The sequence below is a fragment of the Carcharodon carcharias genome, chromosome 3, assembly GCF_017639515.1.
Source record: "Carcharodon carcharias isolate sCarCar2 chromosome 3, sCarCar2.pri, whole genome shotgun sequence".
NCBI lineage: Eukaryota > Metazoa > Chordata > Chondrichthyes > Lamniformes > Lamnidae > Carcharodon > Carcharodon carcharias.
This window is the reverse complement of record NC_054469.1, coordinates 131,154,860-131,177,148: the sequence shown is the minus strand read 5'-3', so window position 1 is coordinate 131,177,148 and position 22,289 is coordinate 131,154,860. Positions and strand designations below refer to the sequence as shown.

At 42.6% G+C, this 22,289-nt stretch overlaps 1 protein-coding gene across 1 annotated transcript in view; it reads right to left on the bottom strand.

The window, feature by feature from the left end:
- LOC121275947 (histone deacetylase 9-like) overlaps positions 1–22,289 on the bottom strand; it is a 636,654-nt gene that overhangs the window by 62,679 nt on the left and 551,686 nt on the right. The window contains exon 21 of the mRNA XM_041183848.1: positions 20,572–20,690. Coding sequence (XP_041039782.1) covers positions 20,572–20,690 — 119 coding nt within the window. The remainder of the gene's footprint in view (positions 1–20,571; positions 20,691–22,289) is intronic.

Below are 22,289 nucleotides of genomic sequence, written 5' to 3'. Positions count from 1 at the left end.
GTACATGTAGAAATAAATAAGTATGACCTGATAGCTATTACAGAGGCATGGTTGCAGGGTGACCACGGCTGGGATCTAAATATTGAAGGGTATTTGATATTTTGAAAAGACAGGGAGCTAGTAAAAGGTGGTTGGGTAGCTTTGTTAATTAAGGATGTCGATAGAACAGTAGGGAGAGATGACCTTGGCTCGAAAGAGCAAGAGGTAAAATCAGTTTGAGTAGAGATAAGAAACAGTAAAGGCAAGAAGTCATTTGTGGGAGTAGTTTTTCGGCCTCCTAACAGTAGTTACACGGTAAGGCAGTATACGGGAAGAAATAAATGACTGAATTGGCTGAGTGGACTACTCCTGCTCCTTGTTGGTATGTTTATATATTCTTGGTAAGCAAGGGGGTGATAGTTTATTAGAGGTAGGTGGGCTGCAGATTCCAGGTCACTATCAGAGCAGCCATGACCTTATTAAATGGCAGTGCAGGCTCGAAGGGCGGAATGACCTACTCCCGTTTTGTGCTCATATGTTCATCTGTTCACATGTAAGAAAGGTGCCGCAACAATCATGGGAGACTTTAATCTACATGTAGATTAGACAAATCAGATTGGCATATGTAGTCTGGAACATGAGTTTTTGGGACATTCTCTTAGAGCATTACGTTCCAGTCCCAACCTGGGAGCAGGCTATTCTGGACCTGGTAAAGAGTAATGTGACACGGTTAACTAATAACCTCATAGGAAAGGAGCCTCTAGGCGACAGCAATCATAACATGATTGAATTTCATGCTCAGTTTGAAGGGGAGAAGTGTGACTCTAAGACTAGAGTTTTAAACCTTAATAAAGGTAATTATAAGGAAATACAAGATTATGTCAGGCATGGACAGGGTGGATAGGGAGCTTAGTTGAAGGGTCAGTCACAAGGGGGTACAAGTTCAAGGTGAGGGGCAGGAGGTTTAGGGGGGATGTGAGGAAAAACGGTTTTCACCAGAGGGTGGTGACGGTCTGGAATGCACTGCCTGGGAGGGTGGTGGAGGCGGGTTGCCGCACATCCTTTAAAAAGTACCTGGCACGTCATAACATTCAAGGCTATGGGCCAAGTGCTGGTAAATGGGATTAGGTAGGTAGGTCAGGTGTTTCTCACGTGTCGGTGCAGACTCGATGGGCCAAAGGGCCTCTTCTGCACTATGATTCTGTGAAAAGCTGATCTAGCCAAAGTGGATTGGGAAACTAGGTTAAAAGGAAGGACAGTAGATATGCAATGGCAGACATTTAGGGAGATATTTAATAACTCTCAGCAAAGGTTTATCCCAGTGAGAAAGAAAGACTCTTTGAGAAGGGTGCATCATCCATGGCTGAATGAGGAAGTTAAGGATAGTAACAAATTGATAGAAACACTGGGCAAACCTGCAAAGATTAGAGATAGGTCAGAAGATTGGTCAAATTTTAAGAACCAGCAAAGAATGACTAAAAATGATTGAAGTGGAAGAAAGAAGAGTATGAGAGAAATTTAGCTAGTAATATAAAAGCAGATAATAAGACTTTGTATAGGTGTATTGTCACAATGATGGGAATTTGCAACTGAGTGAAATCTACCCATAACTTCACCAGCTAACCAAAAACGTATTGAACTGTTTAAGGAGGACCTGTTTTTAAAAAAAAACACGAGAAAAGACATTGATCAAAGATGTCTGCCGCCGGTCACCTGGGGCAGGACTTTTATCTCGTTGGCCAGGCGGCTCGGGAGAGGTCGCAAAATAACTGCCGCCTGCAATCAGGTCCCAACCGTGATTTCAAGCTGGCTGGCCAATTAACAGCCAGGCAGCATGAATTGTGTGCGGCAACACTGAGGGCTGCCAGGGTGGGGCGGGAGAAGGGCAAGCACGCAAGTTTGCACATACATGTGGGTGCGTGCACTGAAAGCTCCCTGAAGGCACAGGATAGCCTCAGGGAGCTGAAGAATTTTTAAAACGTTAATAAAGAATTTAAAAATGTTAAAAACTTGTCCCCTCATGTGATTCTAATACATGAGCAGGGACATGTTATAAATGAGATTTTAAAATTTTTATTTTATTTTTAATTTCTATTGGAAACCTTATCCCGCCTGTGGATGAGGATCCATGAAAAATTCAAAGGTTGCCTGGCCAATTCGACTGCCCGCCAACCGGAAGGTTGGTCGGGCAGTGAAAAACTGCATCTAATTGTTACTTTAATGGCCTTAATAGGCCTGTTAATTGCCAGCGGGCACACTGCCGATTCCTGAGTGCGTGCACCGACTGAAATATCGCGCAAGTGCACATTGACATCGGGCAAAAAAGGAACTCTTGAAAGGAAGGCATATAGAATACAAAGTGCTGAATTTTAATCAACAGTAAAGGTAATGGGCACTACTAATCAGCCAGATACACCCAATAGACACTCAAAACCCCATGTGGAGGTTTCTACTGTTGGTTTCTAGTATCTTGAAATGCGTTTTAAATGTTTCTGAGATGAATGATCAAAAATATGATTACTTGTTCTACAACAATGACTGCAAGATATGTTAATCAAATTCCCTCTTCGAATACCCAAGATTGTAAGAAGCCTTCTATCACTGTCAGTGAACACCCATATAACACCACTTTTGCTCACAACAGCTCTGATTTCAGGATCCAGTAAAAGTGATGAACCATCAACACCAAATACTTCTCCCTGTCCAACTCCTGCGATGATCACTTGCATTGCCATAGCCTCCAGGGCTATGAGCCAAGCACTAGGAAATGGGATCTTTGTTGACCAGCATGGACATGATGGGTCGAATGGCCTCGTTCTGTGCTGTAGGCATCTAAGTCCATGAATATACAGACAGGAGGTTTTTAAAGAATTGATTTTCTGCCTAGCCAGAAATAGAGGGGAGTCATCAAATTCATCTGGAAAAACTGCAGTAAGGAATCTCTCTCCCTTTCTGAAGCTAAGATAGTCTCTTGCATATTGCAGTTACCTAACATCAATTCAACTCCAGGATTTTAAAGGAAACCAGTTAACTTCAAACGGCTGCAATGTTCAACAGCCTATACCTCAAGGACAAGCAATAGACTTAATTGTATATTCTTTTAGCTTTTATTTGGACTCTAACATTTCTTACTGCTGCAATCTGTGTGTGTCATTGCTTCTTTATTATTTTTTTCTTGGGTTTAATAACTAATAAACTTACTCTTTTTTGACTAAAGAAAACCTGGGGTAGGATCTTCCGGTTGGCGAGTGGGGGCGGGTTCCTCTCGCCAACGCGTAAAATGACATGGGATGACATCAGGTGGAACTCCCAATGTCACCCCGTGTCATTTCCATTTTCAGGACAGTGGGGGCGGAGCCAAGTCAGCTGTGTGCCTGCCAGCCTGTCAACAGCCTATTCAGGCCATTGAAAAACTAATTAAGGTCATTAATGGACCTGCCCGTCCAATCTTAAGGTTGGCGGGCAGGCCGGGAGCCCTGGCAAGCTTTGGATAAAGGGTTGGTTAGCTAACAGGGAGTGGACAGCAGGGATAACTGGGTCTTTCGGGGGTTGGCGGGCTGTAACAAGTGGAGTGCCATAGGGATCAGTGCTGGGGCCTCAACTATTGACAATCTACTTCAATGATTTGGATGAAGGGACCAAATGTATGATAGCTAAATGTGCCAATGACACCAAATAGGAAAGTAAGTAGCCAACAGGAGGTAGAGAGGCTGCAAAGGGATATAGGCAGCTTAAATGAATAGTCAAAAAATTGGCAGGTGAAGTATAATGTGGGAAAATGTGAACTTGTCCACTTTGAGAGGAAGAATAGAGAAACAGTATACTATTTAAATAGAGATTGCAGAGCTCAGTGGTACAGAGGAATCAGAGTGTATTGGCACATGAATCACAAAAAGTTAGTATGCAGGTACAGCAAGTGATTAGGAAGGTAAATGGAATGTTGGCATCTAGGGCAAGGGGAATGGAATATAAAAGTAGGGAACTTTTACTGCAGCTGCCCTGGGCCTTGTGAGACCACATCTGGAATAATATGTAAAGTTTTAGTCTCCTTATTTGAAAAAAATATATAATTGCATTCGAAGCAGTTCAAAAAAGGTTCACTCGACTCATTACTGGGATGAGGGCCTTATATTATGCAGAAAGGTTGAACATATTGGGCCAATACCCATTGGAGTTTAGAAGAATAAAGGGTGATCTTTTTGAAACATATAAGATCCTGAGGGGATTTGATAAGCTAGATACTGGGATAATGTTTCCGCTTGTGGGAGAGACTAGAACCAGAGGACACAGTTTAAGAATAAGAGATCTATTGTTTAAGACGGAGATGAGGAGAATTTTTTTCTCTAAGGGTTGTAAGTATGTGGAATTCTCTTCTTCAGAAAGCAGTGGAGGCTGGGTCATTTAATTAGATTTTTGATAGACAAGGCAGTCAAGCGTTAGCGGGGACAGATGGCAAAGTGGATTTGAAACTACAATCAGGTCAGCCATGATCTTTTCAATGGCACAGCAGGCTCAAAGGGCTGAATGGTCTACTCCTGCTCTTATGTTCCTTCCTTCCCATGTTTTAAGCAGTGAGAGAAGAAGCACTTTAAGCAGCAGCCTCTCACCTTGCCAGGTCTGCAGCTCTTCAATTTCACTGATCAAAGTATTTCCAGCTTGCCAGTTTCACTGAGAATTTCTTCCCATTGTGCACTCACCTTGGTAACTCTGGTGAGTTGCTGACTGGGGGTCAGAAACCAGGTACCCTGGCTGCTAAATCCAGAACTGAGGGTTAAAGCAGTTCTTAATTAGTTTTTTGAATAAACGAGTTACTTACCTAATAGATCCAGGAGGGTCTCTTACCCTCAATCCCACCCCATTAAATCCAGAATAGGGATGGATGATGTCAGGATCCCAACCCAATGACAGTTTCAGAGGATTTAACTCCCCACGAGCGCGCATGCAAACCTGCCTTCCCTGGCTTGTAAACTTCTAGCCAGAGTGTCAACATCTGGAACAGGACCCTCTAGTGCCACATTACTAAATCTTTGGTACAGTTTCAGGTTAAATGAATCAAATGCCTTGCTTCCTGGGAGAAATAGGAAACAACACCTACATCCTCTTTCACTTATAACTTGAACATCCACGGATAGATTCACAAGCTGCTAATGCTTCATCTTCATGGTGACATATGGTCTATATACGCTTGCTGTAGGAATGAGGGTGATAATATTTCCAAGAAACTCCTGATGGATTAACACTAAAAACTTCAGGATATACAATCCTGTCAGCCAGCAGTCAGTGGTGACATACACTTCTCACAGCCCAATTGCCAATGACCTGGAATTAGCTTAGATCTCTGCTCACATCCTTTAGTCAGAACTTGATGGGTATGACGAGTTTCACTGAAAGGGATATCTTGTCCATAACCTTTAACAAGTTGACATAAAAAGTAAATTTTGCATAGAAAAACTAAATACCTCAATTCACTATTGATATTGTTACAAAGCATGGTTTATCCATTTGTTTTCAATGAATTCCTGATTACTTTTATCCCTTGCACTTAAAGAGATAAACATTTGGGGTGGTATTTAATGTAGGCGATGAGAGTCTTGCCCGCCGGCTGGGAGCTGGCCAGAGCTCCACATCAGCTATTTTAGGGAAGGTCCCCCCAGCCCGTATTAAGTGTCACTCAGGCCATCCACGGGCCATCCCACTACGGGCTTAATTGGGGTGGAGGCAGCAAGGTGGCGGGGTCCTCACCTCCCACCATCCTCCCACCTGATTAAATGTCCCCCACTACCAAACTCAACATGGGACAGGGCATTAAGTTCTGCCCTTGGAATGGATTGATGAAATTGCTCCACTCAACTCTGATGTAGCAGTCCTAACATTACATCCTGATTGCAGAAAGGCATTATAAAGGGACAAGTGCTAAATAGTTCACTATGTAATTCTACCCTCACAACACAGCAGTGTTGATATCACAAATTTTTTTAAACCATTATAAAACTTCTGACTGCTGCACATCATGAACATTAAATGTGTGAAGCAATGAAATAAGAGAGGATCAACCTATATCTGGGATGGAGGAAGTCATGCATTATGTTTGCGATTCCAGAAGGCTGGTATCCCTGTTGTATATTAAGTTCAAAGAGGACTCAGATATCCTGCCAAGTTTGACATCAGGCTGCAATAAACAGACAGCCAGGAATAATTTACCTTTTGTTTCTTTAATGTCAAAGTCAACCCTGCATATGCCTTGGACAACTACAAACCACAGTTCCCAAATGAAGAAACTGAATGTTTCCTTTGATCATTCTGCATTGCACAAATTGTCATATTTTCTGTAATTAGGCACATTTCATTTTCAGTCTTTAAATGACCAGAATACGTGCACAATTTATAGTTAGTTTTTGAAAAGACAATTTTCCAGAATAAAAATCAGAATATTTTGTACTTTCTGTGAAGCATAGCAGGATCTGAGTCTCATTTAAATTGTACAATTGCATGTTTTAATGATTAAATCAAATCCAGTTTCTTTTACATTTAAATTCAAAATGGAACAAGAATAAAATTTCCCTCTTCCCCTGCTTAAAAAAAGACTATTTCTACAGTGCTGCTGTGTTCTTTTTTAGATTTTCTAACTAACTAAAATTGTGATAAAGAACAAAATGCAGATTTGGTGTGACCCAGTTACGTGGATTACAGTTGCAAAATATCACTGACTGTGAGCTCCTGTGTCACCTGAAACAAAGGCTGTCCTTGTATGTTTATCTAACCTCGTTTTTGTTCAGATAACAACTGGGAAATGTTAATAGCAAAATACTGCGGATGCTGGAAATCTGAAACAAAAACAGAAAATACTGGAAAAACTCAGCAGGTCTAACAGCATCTGTAGAGAGAAAAAACAGGGTTAATCAGACCTCTGAAGAAGAGTCATACGGACTTGAAATGTTAACTCTGTTCTTTTTCTCTCCACAGATGCTGTTGGACCTGCTGAGTTTTTCCAGCATTTTCTGTTTTTGTTTGAGAAATGTTAATGTTGGGTCAAGGAGCAGAATCAATTTTGGGTAACCTATACTGGCATCAGGCACTTTCTGTGCCCAACCATACTGTACTGGAACTAAGTGAGACTACCAATTTAAGGGCTGAAGATCCACTCCCATATACCAGTGGCACCGGCACGTGCCAGTTGCAAAAGAAATAGAACACCAACAATACGAGTCAATGCAGTTGATTTGTGCTTGCCCTGGTTTTTCATATAAGCCTGCAGTGGGGGTGCAGGAGTCTTGGCCTGCTCCATTACACAAGGTTGATGACAGCCTTTCTTTTGGGGCATGTTCTTGCTGACCTAGGAATTTCAATCAATTATGTGCTTAGTGATGTATACCTTTAAAATGTCGAACTTAAAGCAGACTTCTGCAATTGGAAGTAGTTTTAAAAGCCCCTTAATAACCTGGAACTCCCTGCCTAACAGCACTGAGGGTGTACCTACACCATATAGACTTCAGTAGTTCAAGAAAGTGATTCACCACCATCTCTCCCAAAGGTAATTAGAGATGGGCAATAAATGCTGACCTTTTATTAATGAATAATAAAAATACCAAATCACTAATATTTTAAAATTCTTAATAACAAAAAAATTGCATTGTAATACAACTTTTTATAAATTTGCAAATGTATGTTGCAGCTATTTTACAACAACTTCCATAGATTTACATTTTACACTATTCGTGAAGCTCATTAAAAATCAGTGGCCTTTAGCAGAATTTGTTTTGGCAGAGTTTTATATATTTCCATAACTTGAATTAATTTTATATAAGATTTGATTTTATTTGATTTTATATATATTTTACATATAATCATATATATATATAATATATATATATATATACACATATACATATATATATACATATTCTCCTGAGGTCTGATCCTCAGCAGAAAGCTTTAAATTATGTTCCTCCCTATTCCCCCAATGGTAAATAAAACCAGATAATATCATTATGACACCTCAGGCTCCCTGGAGCTAGGACCAGCCCAATCTCTAGACACTAGCAGGGTGTGAAAGCCTGAGGGTTAGCAGACCAAAGAACAGATGGTTTCTAATCACCACATGCAGCTAAAACACACAGAGACAGGCATCAGAGTCTCCTCAAAATCAGCAGGACCTTCCCTAGACCTAAATCCTAGCAGTGGAATGAGTTGCTTGGTAATCGCTTGGGTTCTTTTTCCATCATTTATCTACTTTCCATTGCTTATGTTTGAAATATATTGGAAAGTAAACAATGATGCTGAGATAATTCAGAATAAGTACTTGAAACAACAATTCACATCACAGAAACACTAAATAGACGATGATTCTTGACATAAGATGTTAACAACAAATTATCTGCAGGTCACGTAAAATGCCTGACACCTCAAATTATTTGTATCTTTTAATATAGAAACCCAACAGAATGCATTCATCTTGTGAACTACAGAGATAATTTCAGATCAGCTACACCAGGTGGGACAAACATGCTGTCATCCAGCAAGATAAAAACAAAAAACTGCAGATGCTGGAAATCCAAAACAAAAGCAGAATTACCTAGAAAAACTCAGCAGGTTTGACAGCATCGGCGGAGAAGAAAAGGTCATGAGGACTCAAAACGTCAACTCTTTTCTTCTCCGCCGATGCTGCCAGACCTGCTGAGTTTTTCCAGGTAATTCTGTTTTTGTTTTATCATCCAGCAAGGTTCATCATAGGAGCTCTGCTCATCTATTGATAACATTAACTTTCTAAGGAATGTTGTGCCAAATATTTTGCAAAGTTAATACCATTTATCTTAGCTTCATGGAGTGCTTTGCACATTTTACAAATTAACCTAGTCATCCAGCAGGTTATTTGTAATATCGCCTCTGGAGGGATGTCCAACATTTTGGAGCTCATGGCCAAATATTTTGTGTCAAAGCTAATGAAATAGCTTATGAATTCACAGTAAACAGACTTGATTCAAAGAAAATTCAAACAGCTCAATGAACAGATATCATGGGGTGGCATACACAAGAAATAACACCACATTCATGAAAAAATTGGGACCTCACACGAAAAGTCTCATTCCCCATTCATTAAAAAGTTCGACCATGGATATGCACAAAAAGACAGACCCCTATACAAAAAGACAAGGGGGTGGAATTCTCTCGTGGGCTACCTTAACAAGATCAGCATGGGATTTCTGTCCTTAATTGAAGGAAGTCCCAACCTCGTGAATGATGACCAATCTGATTGGCCAACAGCTCTCGCAGTCCCAGCAGTGCCAGAACCCAGCAGTGGGCACTGCTGATACTGCAAACAGTCCCACAAAGAAGACAACAATGGACACTGGACTAAGGTAAGTCTGGGATTTTTGGGCAGGGGGGAGGGGATTAGGTACCCTAGGGAAAAGTGGGAGATGGCGGGGGCTCAGGTTTTGGAGGCCGGTGGGGGGAGGCACAAAGGGCAGGTACCATATTGGGGGTTGGCCCAGATGTGCATAGGCACACTGCAAGGAAGGTATCCCACTTCCTTTGTGAAAAAGCAGCCTGCCCACTTTTATCCGCCTTCCACTGCCAACCACATTATGGTGGCAGAGGCAGAATTAGATCCTTAGGGCAGAATTGTTCCAGATTTGCACAAAGTGTGGCAGTGGGTGGGGAAAAAGTTGTTTTACCCACCGGCCGCAATGACGGGTTTTCGTACCGTACCATCCCATTTCTGCCTCATTAATTGTGCAGCCACAGGGAACAGACTGTCTTGTTGGTGGGCGGCCTCCCATTTGTCCATCACGCCGTTACCTCGCCATTTCCTCTTGCAAGGCACCATATTTAAACTGTAGTTGCACACACAGTTCTCAATGCTTGCAGCCCAGGACTGCTCTGGTGAAGATATGACCCCAAAAGCCAAAAAATGTGCAGTCCCCTAATTCAGTGATGCATCCCTATGATGCCTTTTGGGTGCTATGGAGGCCACTGTGATGTCCTCCACCCTCGCTCTGGCTGCAGGAGGCCCATCAGTCTCACCTCTGCAACTTGGGAGGTGGTGGCAGAGGTGGTCAGTGCCAATGCTGCACACAAGAGGTTGGTCACCCAGTGCAGAAAATGGATGAATGATCTCATCCGTGCCGCCAGAATAAGGCAACTATTTCATCACTCTAAACTCATAACTCACAAGGCCATCACACATTCACTGGCATCTTACTCACTGCCAGCTCAAGGGACTCACTCACTCACACACACACTCACACCTCCATCTGGCCTCCTCTCCTTTGGAGACTGCCTCCCCAGCCCTCACCATCTTGAGGCCACTTGCACAGATCAACTTGTGGCCCCACACAAACCCTGGGATATCCCTCTTCCCCAGTTCAGCCCTCACCCTGCAGTCTCTTCCCTTGCCTGAGGCCACTTTTCCCCCTTCCCCAAGCAAGCTCGAGCCCTGCAGCCATTGAAAATCCACACCTGCGATTGGTAGAGACCTGCTCGTGAGCCCCCCTAAAAGCAATGTGGTGCTCCCTGTGAAACTCAGCGCTGCTAACTGCAAATGCTGACCGAAGCAAGGTAGGCAAACAAACAGTGAAGTCCTGGGTGAAATGCAGGTCACCAGGTACATGTCGCTTATGTACAGTTGTGATACATGTCGGCATGCAATCATGCCGACGTGCCTGGATGATCCAGAATGGGGGGATGATTCCGGTGAGCAGGGCTTATAATGAGATACTAAAGTATCGAAATTAAGATTCCCAACTTGTGGTGGCGGGAAACACAGCCTGCCATTGACAGGAGGAGTGGACGATTGCAAACTGGTTTCACAACGGCATGAAACTGATTTTCGGCCTTCTCGCCATATGGTTCCCACCCACTGCCCAGTCCCCCCTCCCCGCTCGCCATAATGCCCGATGCCAATGAGGCCACAAAATTCTGGCCTTAATTGCCCCTTAATTGGGCAGTTAAGGGCCTTAATAGGCCTAAGGGTGGTGGGCTACCAGGCGTTTTACTTACATACCTTATTATGAGGAACTGGTCAGGGGTGGGCGGGAAGGTGGTGGGTTAGTCACCCGTCATAGTTTATGTGTCCTTCCACCAAAAACAGCCCGGTGGAGAGCCATAAAATTCAGCCCCAGGTCCCCTTGCACAAGAATTCCAAAGCTCAAAACACAAAGCTTAAGGCCTTTCCTTTCCCTACCAATTTCAAACCCTATCTTTCTATGCTCCCCATTCATACTCATCCTTCTATACTCCCAAACAAAAACAGAATTACCTGGAAAAACTCAGCAGGTCTGGCAGCATCGGCGGAGAAGAAAAGAGTTGACGTTTCGAGTCCTCATGACACTTCGACAGAACTTGAGTGAATCCAAGAAAGGGGTGAAATATAAGCTGGTTTAAGGTGTGTGTGGGGGGGTGGGGTGTTTGGGTGGGGGGAGAGAAGCGGAGGGGGTTGGTGTGGTTGTAGGGACAAACAAGCAGTGATAAAAGCAGATCATCAAAAGATGTCACAGACAACAGAACAAAAGAACACATAGGTGTTAAAGTTGGTGATATTATCTAAACGAATGTGCTAATTAGGAATGGATGGTAGGGCACTCAAGGTATAGCTCTAGTGGGGGTGGGGGGAGCATAAAAGATTTAAAAATATTTAAAAATAATGGAAATAGGTGGGAAAAGAAAAATCTATATAATTTATTGGAAAAAACAAAAGGAAGAGGGAAACAGAAAGGGGATGGGGATGGAGGAGGGAGCTCAAGATCTAAAGTTATTGAATTCAATATTCAGTCCAGAAGGCTGTAAAGTGCCTAGTCGGAAGATGAGGTGTTGTTCCTCCAGTTTGCGTTGGGCTTCACTGGAACAATGCAGCAAGCCAAGGACGGACATGTGGGCAAGAGAGCAGGGTGGAGTGTTAAAATGGCAAGCGATATGGAGGTTTGGGTCATTCTTGCGGACAGACCGCAGGTGTTCTGCAAAGTGGTCACCCAGTTTACGTTTGGTCTCTCCAATGTAGAGGAGACCACATTGGGAGCAACAAAATGCAGTAGACTAAGTTGGGGACGGCCTGCTTCTACCTCCTACCCAAAATCCACAAACAGAACTGTCCCGGTAGACCGATCGTCTCAGCTTGCTCCTGCCCCGCAGAACTCATTTCTCGTTATCTTGACTCCCATCTTTCTCCCCTTGTCCAGTCCCTTCCCACCTACATCCGTGATTCCTCTGACACCTTACGTCACATCAACAATTTCCAGTTCCCTGGCCCCAACCGCTTCCTCTTCACCATGGACATCCAATCCCTCTACACCTCCATCCCCCACCAGGATGGTCTGAGGGCCCTTAGCTTCTTCCTTGAACAGAGGCCCGAACAATCCCCATCCACCACTACTCTCCTCCGTCTGGCTGAACTTGTTCTCACACTGAACAATTTCTCCTTCAACTCCTCTCACTTCCTCCAAATAAAAGGTGTGGCTATGGGTACCCGCATGGGCCCCAGCTATGCCTGTCTCTTTATGGGGTATGTGGAACATTTCTTGTTCCAGTCCTACTCCGGCCCCCTTCCACAACTCTTTCTCCGGTACATCGATGATTACTTCGGTGCTACTTCATGCTCTCGTCGCGACTTGGAAAAATTTATTAATTTTGCTTCCAATCTCCACCCCTCCATCATTTTCACGTGGTCCATCTCTGACACTTCCCTTCCCTTCCTTGACCTCTCTGTCTCAATCTCTGGTGATAGACTGGCCACCAATATCCATTACAAACCTACCGACTCCCACAGCTACCTCAACTACAGCTCCTCACACCCCGCTTCCTGTAAGGACTCCATCCCATTCTCTCAGTTCCTTCGCTTCCGTCGCATCTGTTCTGATGATGCTACCTTCAAAAACAGTTCCTCTGACATGTCCTCCTTCTTCTTTAACCGAGACTTTCCACCCACGGTCGTTGACAGGGCCCTCAACCGTGTCCGGCCCATCTCCAGCGTATCCGCCCTCACGCCTTCTCCTCCCTCCCAGAAACATGATAGGGTCCCCCTTGTCCTCATTTATCACCCCACCAGCCTCCGCATTCAAAGGATCATCCTCCGCCATTTCCGCCAACTCCAGCATGATGCCACCACCAAACACATCTTCCCTTCACCCCCCTATCGGCATTCCATAGGGATCGTTCCCTCCGGGACACCCTGGTCCACTCCTCCATCACCCCCTACTCCTCAACCCCCTCCTATGGCACCACCCCATGCCCACGCACAAGATGCGACCCCTGCCCCTTCACTTCCTCTCTCCTCACCGTCGAAGGGCCCAAACACTCCTTTCGAGTGAAGCAGCATTTCACTTGCATTTCCCCCAACTTAGTCTACTGCATTCGTTGCTCCCAATGCGGTCTCTTCTACATTGGAGAGACCAAACGTAAACTGGGCGACCGCTTTGCAGAACACCAATAAATTATATAGATTTTTCTTTTCCCACCTATTTCCATTATTTTTAAATATTTTTAAATCTTTTATGCTCCCCCACCCCCACTAGAGCTATACCTTGAGTGCCCTACCATCCATTCTTAATTAGCACATTCGTTTAGATAATATCACCAACTTTAACAGCTACATGTTCTTTTGTTCTGTTGTCTGTGACATCTTTTGATGATCTGCTTCTATCACTGCTTGTTTGTCCCTACAACCACACCAACCCCCTCCACTTCTCTCCCCCCACCCAAACACCCCACCCCCCCACACACACCTTAAACCAGCTTATATTTCACCCCTTTCTTGGATTCACTCAAGTTCTGTTGAAGACTCATGAGGACTCGAAACATCAACTCTTTTCTTCTCCGCCGATGCTGCCAGACCTGCTGAGTTTTTCCAGGTAATTCTGTTTTCGTTTTGGATTTCCAGTATCCGCAGGTTTTTTGTTTTTGTTTTTACCTCTATACTGCCAACCTGACTCCCAATCTTCCCTCACCATCTTTCACCTCACCCAAATTGAAATCCAATAAGATTGTCTCAGCTCTTTAATCCATCTAGTTCTTCAAATCCAGGGAATTTGAATGGTTGCAGTTGAACTTCATCCAGCCTACAATTAAGTGCACAAAGCACAACGGCTGTTGCAACTATGGGTAACTTCATCTTCACAGAATATGTAAAGAGTTACAAACCATATTTAGCTGGCCTTAATATGCTATTTCTGTTTTAACCAGCAAATGTTGGGCTAGATTTTCAATTTGTCACCCAAGCGTAAAATTGTCACTGTGGATCATTCACCCATTGTAGAAACGGCCCGAATTTCATTCCCATCAAAATCAACAGCAATAAAATATCTAGATAATCTGTTTTCATCATACTGGTTGATAAAGCTTAGTTTTGTTGATTAAGGGACAACCAATTATGTCTAGGGTGGCATTTCTCTGGTTATGTGCCAGGCAGTCTGGTTCTCAATGCATCTGGCTACATTCTGGTACCAGGCCCCCTTAGGTCCAGTGTTTTGAGGTTTGAAATGCTGAGGCCCAGCATAAGGGGAAGATCCATGATTCACAGGCACTCTCTGTTTGTAGCGACCAATGGAGATGATTTTAAATGATTGATATCAAAATTGACAAATGATTGAATGTTCAAGGCTGGGCAATTCAGCTGGAATTTTGTGTACAATTCTGGTCACCAGGCTACAAGATGGACATAATTGCTCTGGAGAGGGGACAGGGGAGATTTACAAGAATGTTGCCAGGGCTTGAACATTGCAGCTATGAGGAAACATTGGATAGGCTAGGGTTGTTTTCCTTGGAACTGAGGAGGCTAAAGAGTGACTTGATTGTGGTGTGCAACATTACGAGAGGCCCAGATAGTGTAGATAGGGATGCCCAATTTCCCCTAGCAGAGAGGTCAATTATCAGGGGTACAGGTTTAAGGTGATTGGTAGAAGGATTAGAGGGGACATGAGGAAAAACTTATTCATCTAGAGGGTGGTGGGTGTTTGGAATTTGTTGCCTAGTTTGGTGGTGGAGGCAGAAACCCTCAACTCATTTAAAAGGCAGCTGGATCTGCATTAGAATGCTGTAATTTGCTAGGCTACAGACTGGGTGCTCGAAGGTGGAATTAGAATAGGCAGCTAGTTTTTTATTTTTTTCTTTATCAGCTGGTGCAGACACGATGGGCTAATCAAATGGCCTCTTTCTGTGCCATAACTTTCCTATGGTTTCTAATTCCAAACGACCATGTAAACTTTCTTGGTTAATATTAATGTTGGTCGTATGAAATCATTTCCAGATCAGCGAGTGTCTATGAAGAAAGGTCCTATTGGACATGTACTGTATCCTATGACACCACCGTCAACATTATACAATGGGAGGAATCTTCAGTGCTCGTTGGAGTCAGGCATGCTTGGCGGCTTGAGTGGTCAATATGGCGAGAAGGTCAGAAACCACTTTGCGATCATCCACTCAGCCTGTCGAAGGCGGGCCGTGTTCCCCACCATTGGACGTCAGGAACCTCACTGTAATACACCTGCATATCATTAAAAAGCCAGCCTGCCGGAATCAGCCCCTCACCCCCGTTGGATCATCTGCCCACGTCGGTGGAAAAACACGCTGATGTAGAACACATCTTGACAACTCTGGCGTTCAGAAGTCAGGACTTACCACCAGGGTCTTGCTCACCTCATAGACATCCGAGGAGCAGAAGATGCCGGAGCCCCACAGCAATGGCACACTGGAGGAACATCCATGGAATGCTGGGTGGATTCTCATGGTCATGGCTCTGCTGCGAGCAGCTCACAGAAGTTAGAAAGTCATCAGGAATCTCAGAGGCTGTCCTCTGCCTCTGAGTCCCCTTTGTCTGTGAGCTCCTCAACCTTGTCCTCTTTCACCAGCTGGTCAATGAGTGATCCTGGAGAGCAAAGTATGTGTGTGACAGGGCCTTTCGGAGCCTCGTGCAAGCACCCTCACTCGACTCAATGTTCTGAGCATTTTGAACACTGCCTGCTGGAGTTCACTTTCAGATGTCTATCTGAGCTGATCTGCATCTTTGTCCACCCAAAGCTCTGAGAGGTGTGCACACAGCTGCACTTGAAATGTGGCACCTGGCGTGATGAAGCGGCGAGGTGATGGTGTGGCAGGCAAATGACAGTCTGCTCACCATGGAAACTGTGTGTTTCCCAGGAATAATTAATGCCGTTTTACCCATCTGCTACTGCACTTAGTGCAAATCTGAGACGATTCCGCCCAATAAACATGGAACTGTTGCCCTACTGACCTCAATGGGAAGCAATGGTATACTGGTATTGTCACTGGGCTAGTGTTCCAGAGACCCAGAGTAATGCTCCGGGGACCTGTTCGAATCCCACCACAGCAGATGGTGAAATTTGAATCCAATAAAAGTCTGATGATGACCATGAAACCCTTGCTGATTATTGTAAAAACCCATCTGGTTCACGAATGCCCTTTAGAGAAGGAAATCTGCTGTCCTTACCTGGTCTGGCCTACATGTGACTCCAGGCTCATGCCCACATCCCATGAGGAATTAAAAAAAAATGTCAGTAATGTAAAATCGTTACCGGGTGCCTGTGATAAAAGATCCTATCATGTTGTTCTCAACATCTACATTCAAAATGCCTAAGAGAAAAGCATTGATCAATGTGGAATGATGAAAAGAATGTGACTTCATAGCAAAAATCGGAATCATCATGCATTCTTGCCAATGTGATACAGATGTCAGCCACTGAGGTAAGGGTAATGAGAATCAGCATGTTTTGTCAAAAAGCAGAAATTTAACACTCGATGTGCAGGTACATCATCATTGAACTCCTTTTTTTAAAAATTGCCTGCTTTGCCTCGAAATGACTGCAGCTGAACGAAGTAAAGTCTACCATGCCGTGAGGCACGACCAGACTTATAGGAGTATCAACTGCAGTGTAAAAGTTGAAAAAGAAATCTACAATAACTTTTCCATGATGAGAGACCTTACATGTGGGAAAAAAATGTTGAAAACACCGAACACAAATGTTCTATCACCATATTCTGCATAGAAGCCCTTGAATTACATTAAAGCCAATTATCTTTGTTTCCCCTTGGCAATTGATGCCTCAAAGAAGGGTACAAACAAAGTGTTTCCCCTTAGTTTTGAAATATTTAATTTTTTGAGAAGTGAGCCCAGCATTCACTTTTGGATTTATATAGTGAAAGCCAGGAAACCTCAGAAGCAATCACAACAGAAAAATTATCCAATATCTGTTGCCTTCGATCTCAGCCTAGGGAGACTTCTGTGTATTCAACTGATGACACAAACATTAGTTACGGAAGGCACAACAGTGTTTGTCAAAAATTGAAAGTTGCTCAAAAGGACATTTTTGCAGCCAACTGTTTGGCTCATATTTTGCACAACGCAACAAGGTATGCTGTTAGAAACCTTGATGTTGATGCATAAAACATCATTCTTAAAGTCTATGCTCACTATAGCATTTCTGTGGGCAGAACACAGCAATCAAGGGAGTTCTGTGACTTTGGTGAAGTGGAGGAGTGAAAACTTTTGAGACACATTGTGACCAGGTAACTTCCTCTACTGCCGGCTATTGACAGATTGCTGAAATGCAGGAAACCTTCAGCTCCTTTCAGAGTTTAGTGAGGAAGACTGTCCCAAAATAACATGGAAATGCCTTAAGAATGAGGGGTTTGCTAATGAAGTGGCACAGCTTTACTTTCTCTTTCTCAGCAATGCTCCGAAACTACTCATGAACTGTATTGAAGTTTTAGAGGCTATTCAGCATCCTCTCAGTGTATGAGCTGATGAGTGACATGAATAGGAACCTGGAGAGAAGGATTCAGGACATGTTTTTTGGGTTCACAGTGAATGGCAGACTGAAATGATTAACACCAGATGTGGCAGGAAAATGTGAGAGAGACTTTGTAATGTTTTTTTTTAACAAGAGAGTCCAGAAGTATTTGAGTGGCAGATATGACTTGTCTGAAAACAACTTTCACAACAGAATGCCCAAATTAGCCCTTGCAAAACTGTGTCCTTTGAAGAATTTTGCGATGGTGTTCAAGCATGCAATCTTAAAGAGACTGACATAGACACGCTTGTACAAAGAATTCAGCAATGTGGAAAGTGCTACATCCTCCCGAGATGAAGAATTACCAGACCAGTGAGGAGAGCTACCTGAAACTTTTCAGCAAAGCCCAGGGAAAAAATTCATGAACATGAAGGAAATCCACTCCTATGTTTTTAAAAAATATTTTTGGGGAATATAGTGTTATTCTGTGGAAAAGGCTATGTGTGTCAGTATGTGTGTCTGTGTGTGTCTGTGTGTGCATGATTTACTTAAGCTGAGCAGAGATTAATAGGATACAGGTTGTCTGGGGGTTTTGGAACATGAAAATGATAGAGGTGTTAGGTTTGAGGTACAAATGAATAGGTTAGATCTAACATTTACATTTTCAGATGAGTAGAGAATTTGTTTGAATGTCAAAGACAATATTCTAATGCTCTGAGAAAGGATAGATCTCGAGCTTCATCACAGACTGCTGTGCCTTTAAAATGTGGAGTGTACACAAACAGTGGGTTAGGATGTCATTCTGCAGATAACACTTGAGCATCCATCCTGAATTGCGATTTGAATTTGCATACACTGTCGGCTGGGTTCACCATTGTACAGGATGCAATTCAGGGAACCCTCAGAAAAGCACCCTTGGTTCAAGCACCTTCAATTCCTTTATCATTGACATAAGGCCAGGAATTGGGGCTGCCACTGACAATTCCTTAGTATTCAGCTCCACTCATAATTCCTCCAACATTGAAGCCTATGTCAGTGTACAAAAGGACATGGATAACATCCAGACATGGGCTGAAAGACAGCGGGTAACATTCGTACCATAGAAGAGAATTCCCAATCTAAGTATGGCTGCTGGAGCAAGGGGCAGAGCTGTGGAGCAAAGGCCCAGATGCTAGCCTCCTTGGGAAAGATGATGAGCTCTTCTCCTCCATAAATGGTAGATATAAATAAGAGAAATTCTAATTATTTTCCCTTGAACTTGAATGACATCGCCATTATCAAATCTCCCAGCATCAACACCTTGGGAATTACCATTGGTCAGAAGCTTAACTGGACCAGCTGGACTGTCAACAGCATGGCTATAAAACAGGGCAGAAGTTAGGTACTATGCAATGTGGATTACCTCTTGACCCCTCACTGCTTCTCCACCATCTATAAGACTCAAGTCAGGAGTGCAATGAATACTCTAGGGAGAGTCATATTTGGCTCAAGACATTAATGCTTTCCACGGAGGCTGCCAGGCCTGCTGTGTATTTCCAGTACTTTCTATTTTTATTTCAGATTTCCAGCATCTGCAGTATTTTGCTTTAATTTTCTGATCTGATTTTCTACAATAGTAAGAATGCAGTGAACTGGTAGTCCACAGATAACTGAAATATAGTTGGTGTCTGCAGAACAGAAAATGCAGACAAACCAGCAAATGATGTATGTCCGCAGTATCGAACAAACTGGTAGAAGGCAGAAGTACTGAGGACATCTTTTAATGTCGCATTTTCACGTTATCCCTCATTTAGTTACCAAACAATTTTTGATGACGACAGGTTCCAAGGCACAACATAGCATGAAAGCTAGAGTCTGTATATGGAGAAATACTCATGGCTCGTAAGCTTAATTGTATCTGTGCTATGAGTGAGTTGATGGTTTTGTACTGTTGCGGCATTGTGTTCATAATGATATATAAGGGTGTTGTGTAATCGCAGTGCTAGAATTAAATAAAGCCCAGTTTGCATTCATTTCTACTTGCATCTACATCAATCTTTAAAGCTAGATTAAACTTGTTTTGACTGTTGCCTCAGTGTATGGCTGCTCTACGTTATATAGAAAAAGTGTAATAAGATAAATGTTGAATTGTCAACTTTATGCAGTGAACTGGCGATCTTTGGAAAATGAATTGAGATGGTCTGATATCTTTTCACTTGAGATTCTCACCAGCGGTTAAGGACAGCTGACCTTCATCTGAGCAATCTGAGACGGCATGGAACTAGAATATCAGTATAAAAATACACAATTCTATATAAAGGAGATTTTGTGAATTTGCACTCCAGAGCTTTGAAATGAATGAGCAAATAATCCTAAGTGGTGTGTTGACCGCTATGCCCCAAAACACAACTGAGAGAACAAAATCATAAAACATATCCAATAGCGTAGAAACTTCAACCTGGATATGAGACTTGACTGCTGAAAATATTTAGTAAAGGTTAAAACCTTGCCAAATGACACGTTTCTACAAATGTTTTCCACAAATTTTTATTATTTTGAAAGACTGTAAAACTGCTATCAGTCAAAAAGTCCTGAGCTGAAATAAGTATTGGGGTCTGGGCCAGTTGAATCAGCCAAGTTCAACAGTTGGAAGGGAGGAGTGAGGAAGAACCTTCCTGCCAGTGAAGTTGTGCAGTAGTCTGTAGACTCATTTGTCAGATCTCCCACATGCATGGAAGAGAGCAGCTAAGTTATAATGGTAGGAGGATATAACCTGATGGAACAGAATCCAAAATAACAGTTGTGCTTTGAGTGTTTGTTTTTCACAGGTTTTCCTACTGTGTAATCGTAGTCACAGCACAGAGTTGGAAGGACTTACATTTGGCTTTGACTTTGTATCCACCCAATGGAGAGGCATGACCTTCGACTGCATCAAAACCAGCTGATACCAAAACCACATCTGGATTGAACTCACTGGCGATTGGCATGACCACAGTCCTGTGGGACAATGATAAAAACTATGAACGAGTGTGCAGTAAATTCTTAACTTCATTCTCACAGCAAGCCACCTGGAAAAATTCAGTATCTGCTTTCTTATTTCAAGAAATTTACTTTTCTATACATTGCATGGAGAATCTCATAATACAATTTTATGTCAGTTGACTATCATTTAAGATTTTAGTTGCGCAGTCTTTAACTCATAAAGTTTGGAAATGTTACATTCTAAAATCAAGTTTTAAATTTTGAACAGCAAACAGAAAAAGGCTGCATGAAGCAAAAAACAAATATAAACTGCCCAACAAAAGTTGTTTAACATTACTAATGCAAACAAATGGGATAGGTCGTGAGTCTTGTAGTCAAACCAATCACTTTTAAGAGCTAGTGTATCTAAGTTCTTTATCGAAGTCAAAGTTAAAATTATTGCTGTTGGTGGTGATTCTGTTTATCCCATTTGCATCTCGTCTAGACACATCTTTTGTTTCTTTACTTGTCCCATTAATATTTCCTTTTGCCTTGAAGCATCACCCTTTTGGCATTTAATTTTTCTTGTCCTTTCAAAGACTTTCTCTTCTGTTCTTCCTCTCCCACCCCCAACACCTCATTTTTCTGTGTTTGCTTAAAGCTTGCTACACTTCTAACATTTTCCAATTCTGACGAAAGGTCACAAACCTGAAACGTTATCTTTGTTTCTCTCCACAGATGCTATCAGACTTGTTGAGTATTCCCAACATTTACTGAATTTTTATTTTGAACATAATTCTATATTTCTTACTTTTTATCTGTTCTAATGTATTTCAAATCTATATACCAATATTGGTGTAAATTTGTGACGCTCCACTTCCACAATGATGCCTTACTTGGGGAGAGCACATGTTGGAGAAAGCACTACAATATAAAAGGGATGAATCCACAACCTATGCTCCTGTCTAGATAGGCTTCCCACCAGGCGGGTAGACTGGCAAAATCATCCCTTTTGTATATGAATTCAATGAAATCACTCCTTGAACATCTATTATATATTAAAATTTCTGCATTCCATTTCAAAATACATTGAAATGTCCTACTGAGAAGCTGCAGGACAAAAATATTACAATTTATCTACAGTGCTAGTTATGCCTGTTGATGGTGCCATGATAGGGATTCAGAATGAAAAATGCGACATAATGTTAACTGCTAAAATAATAACCGTGAAAGAACATATTGCGTGATAATATAAGAAGAAACATTTTCATCTGAATGGCTCTACCCATGAATGTTGTTGTGGAGTGTCCTAGATTTTGAGGCTTTATTGTGGCAGCCAGCAGCCATGTTCATATAAATAAGTGGAGAGCTAAGTAATTCTGTTTAAAACCAGACAATATTTGTTTTTATAATTGCTGCATTGAAGTTGTCACAGAGTTACTTCCACCCCATTCTACTGACCAATCGTTTTTAGTAATGATAAGATGATCCACCCCGGACCACCTTGCAAGGAAGTTTACCCAACTAGAATGCCAGGCCATTATTACATCCACTTTGCTCCACCAGGCCACTGGATTGCTGTGCCTCTTTGTGCACAGATTCCAGCACTTACCAACCCAATAATCTCCCCAGGTG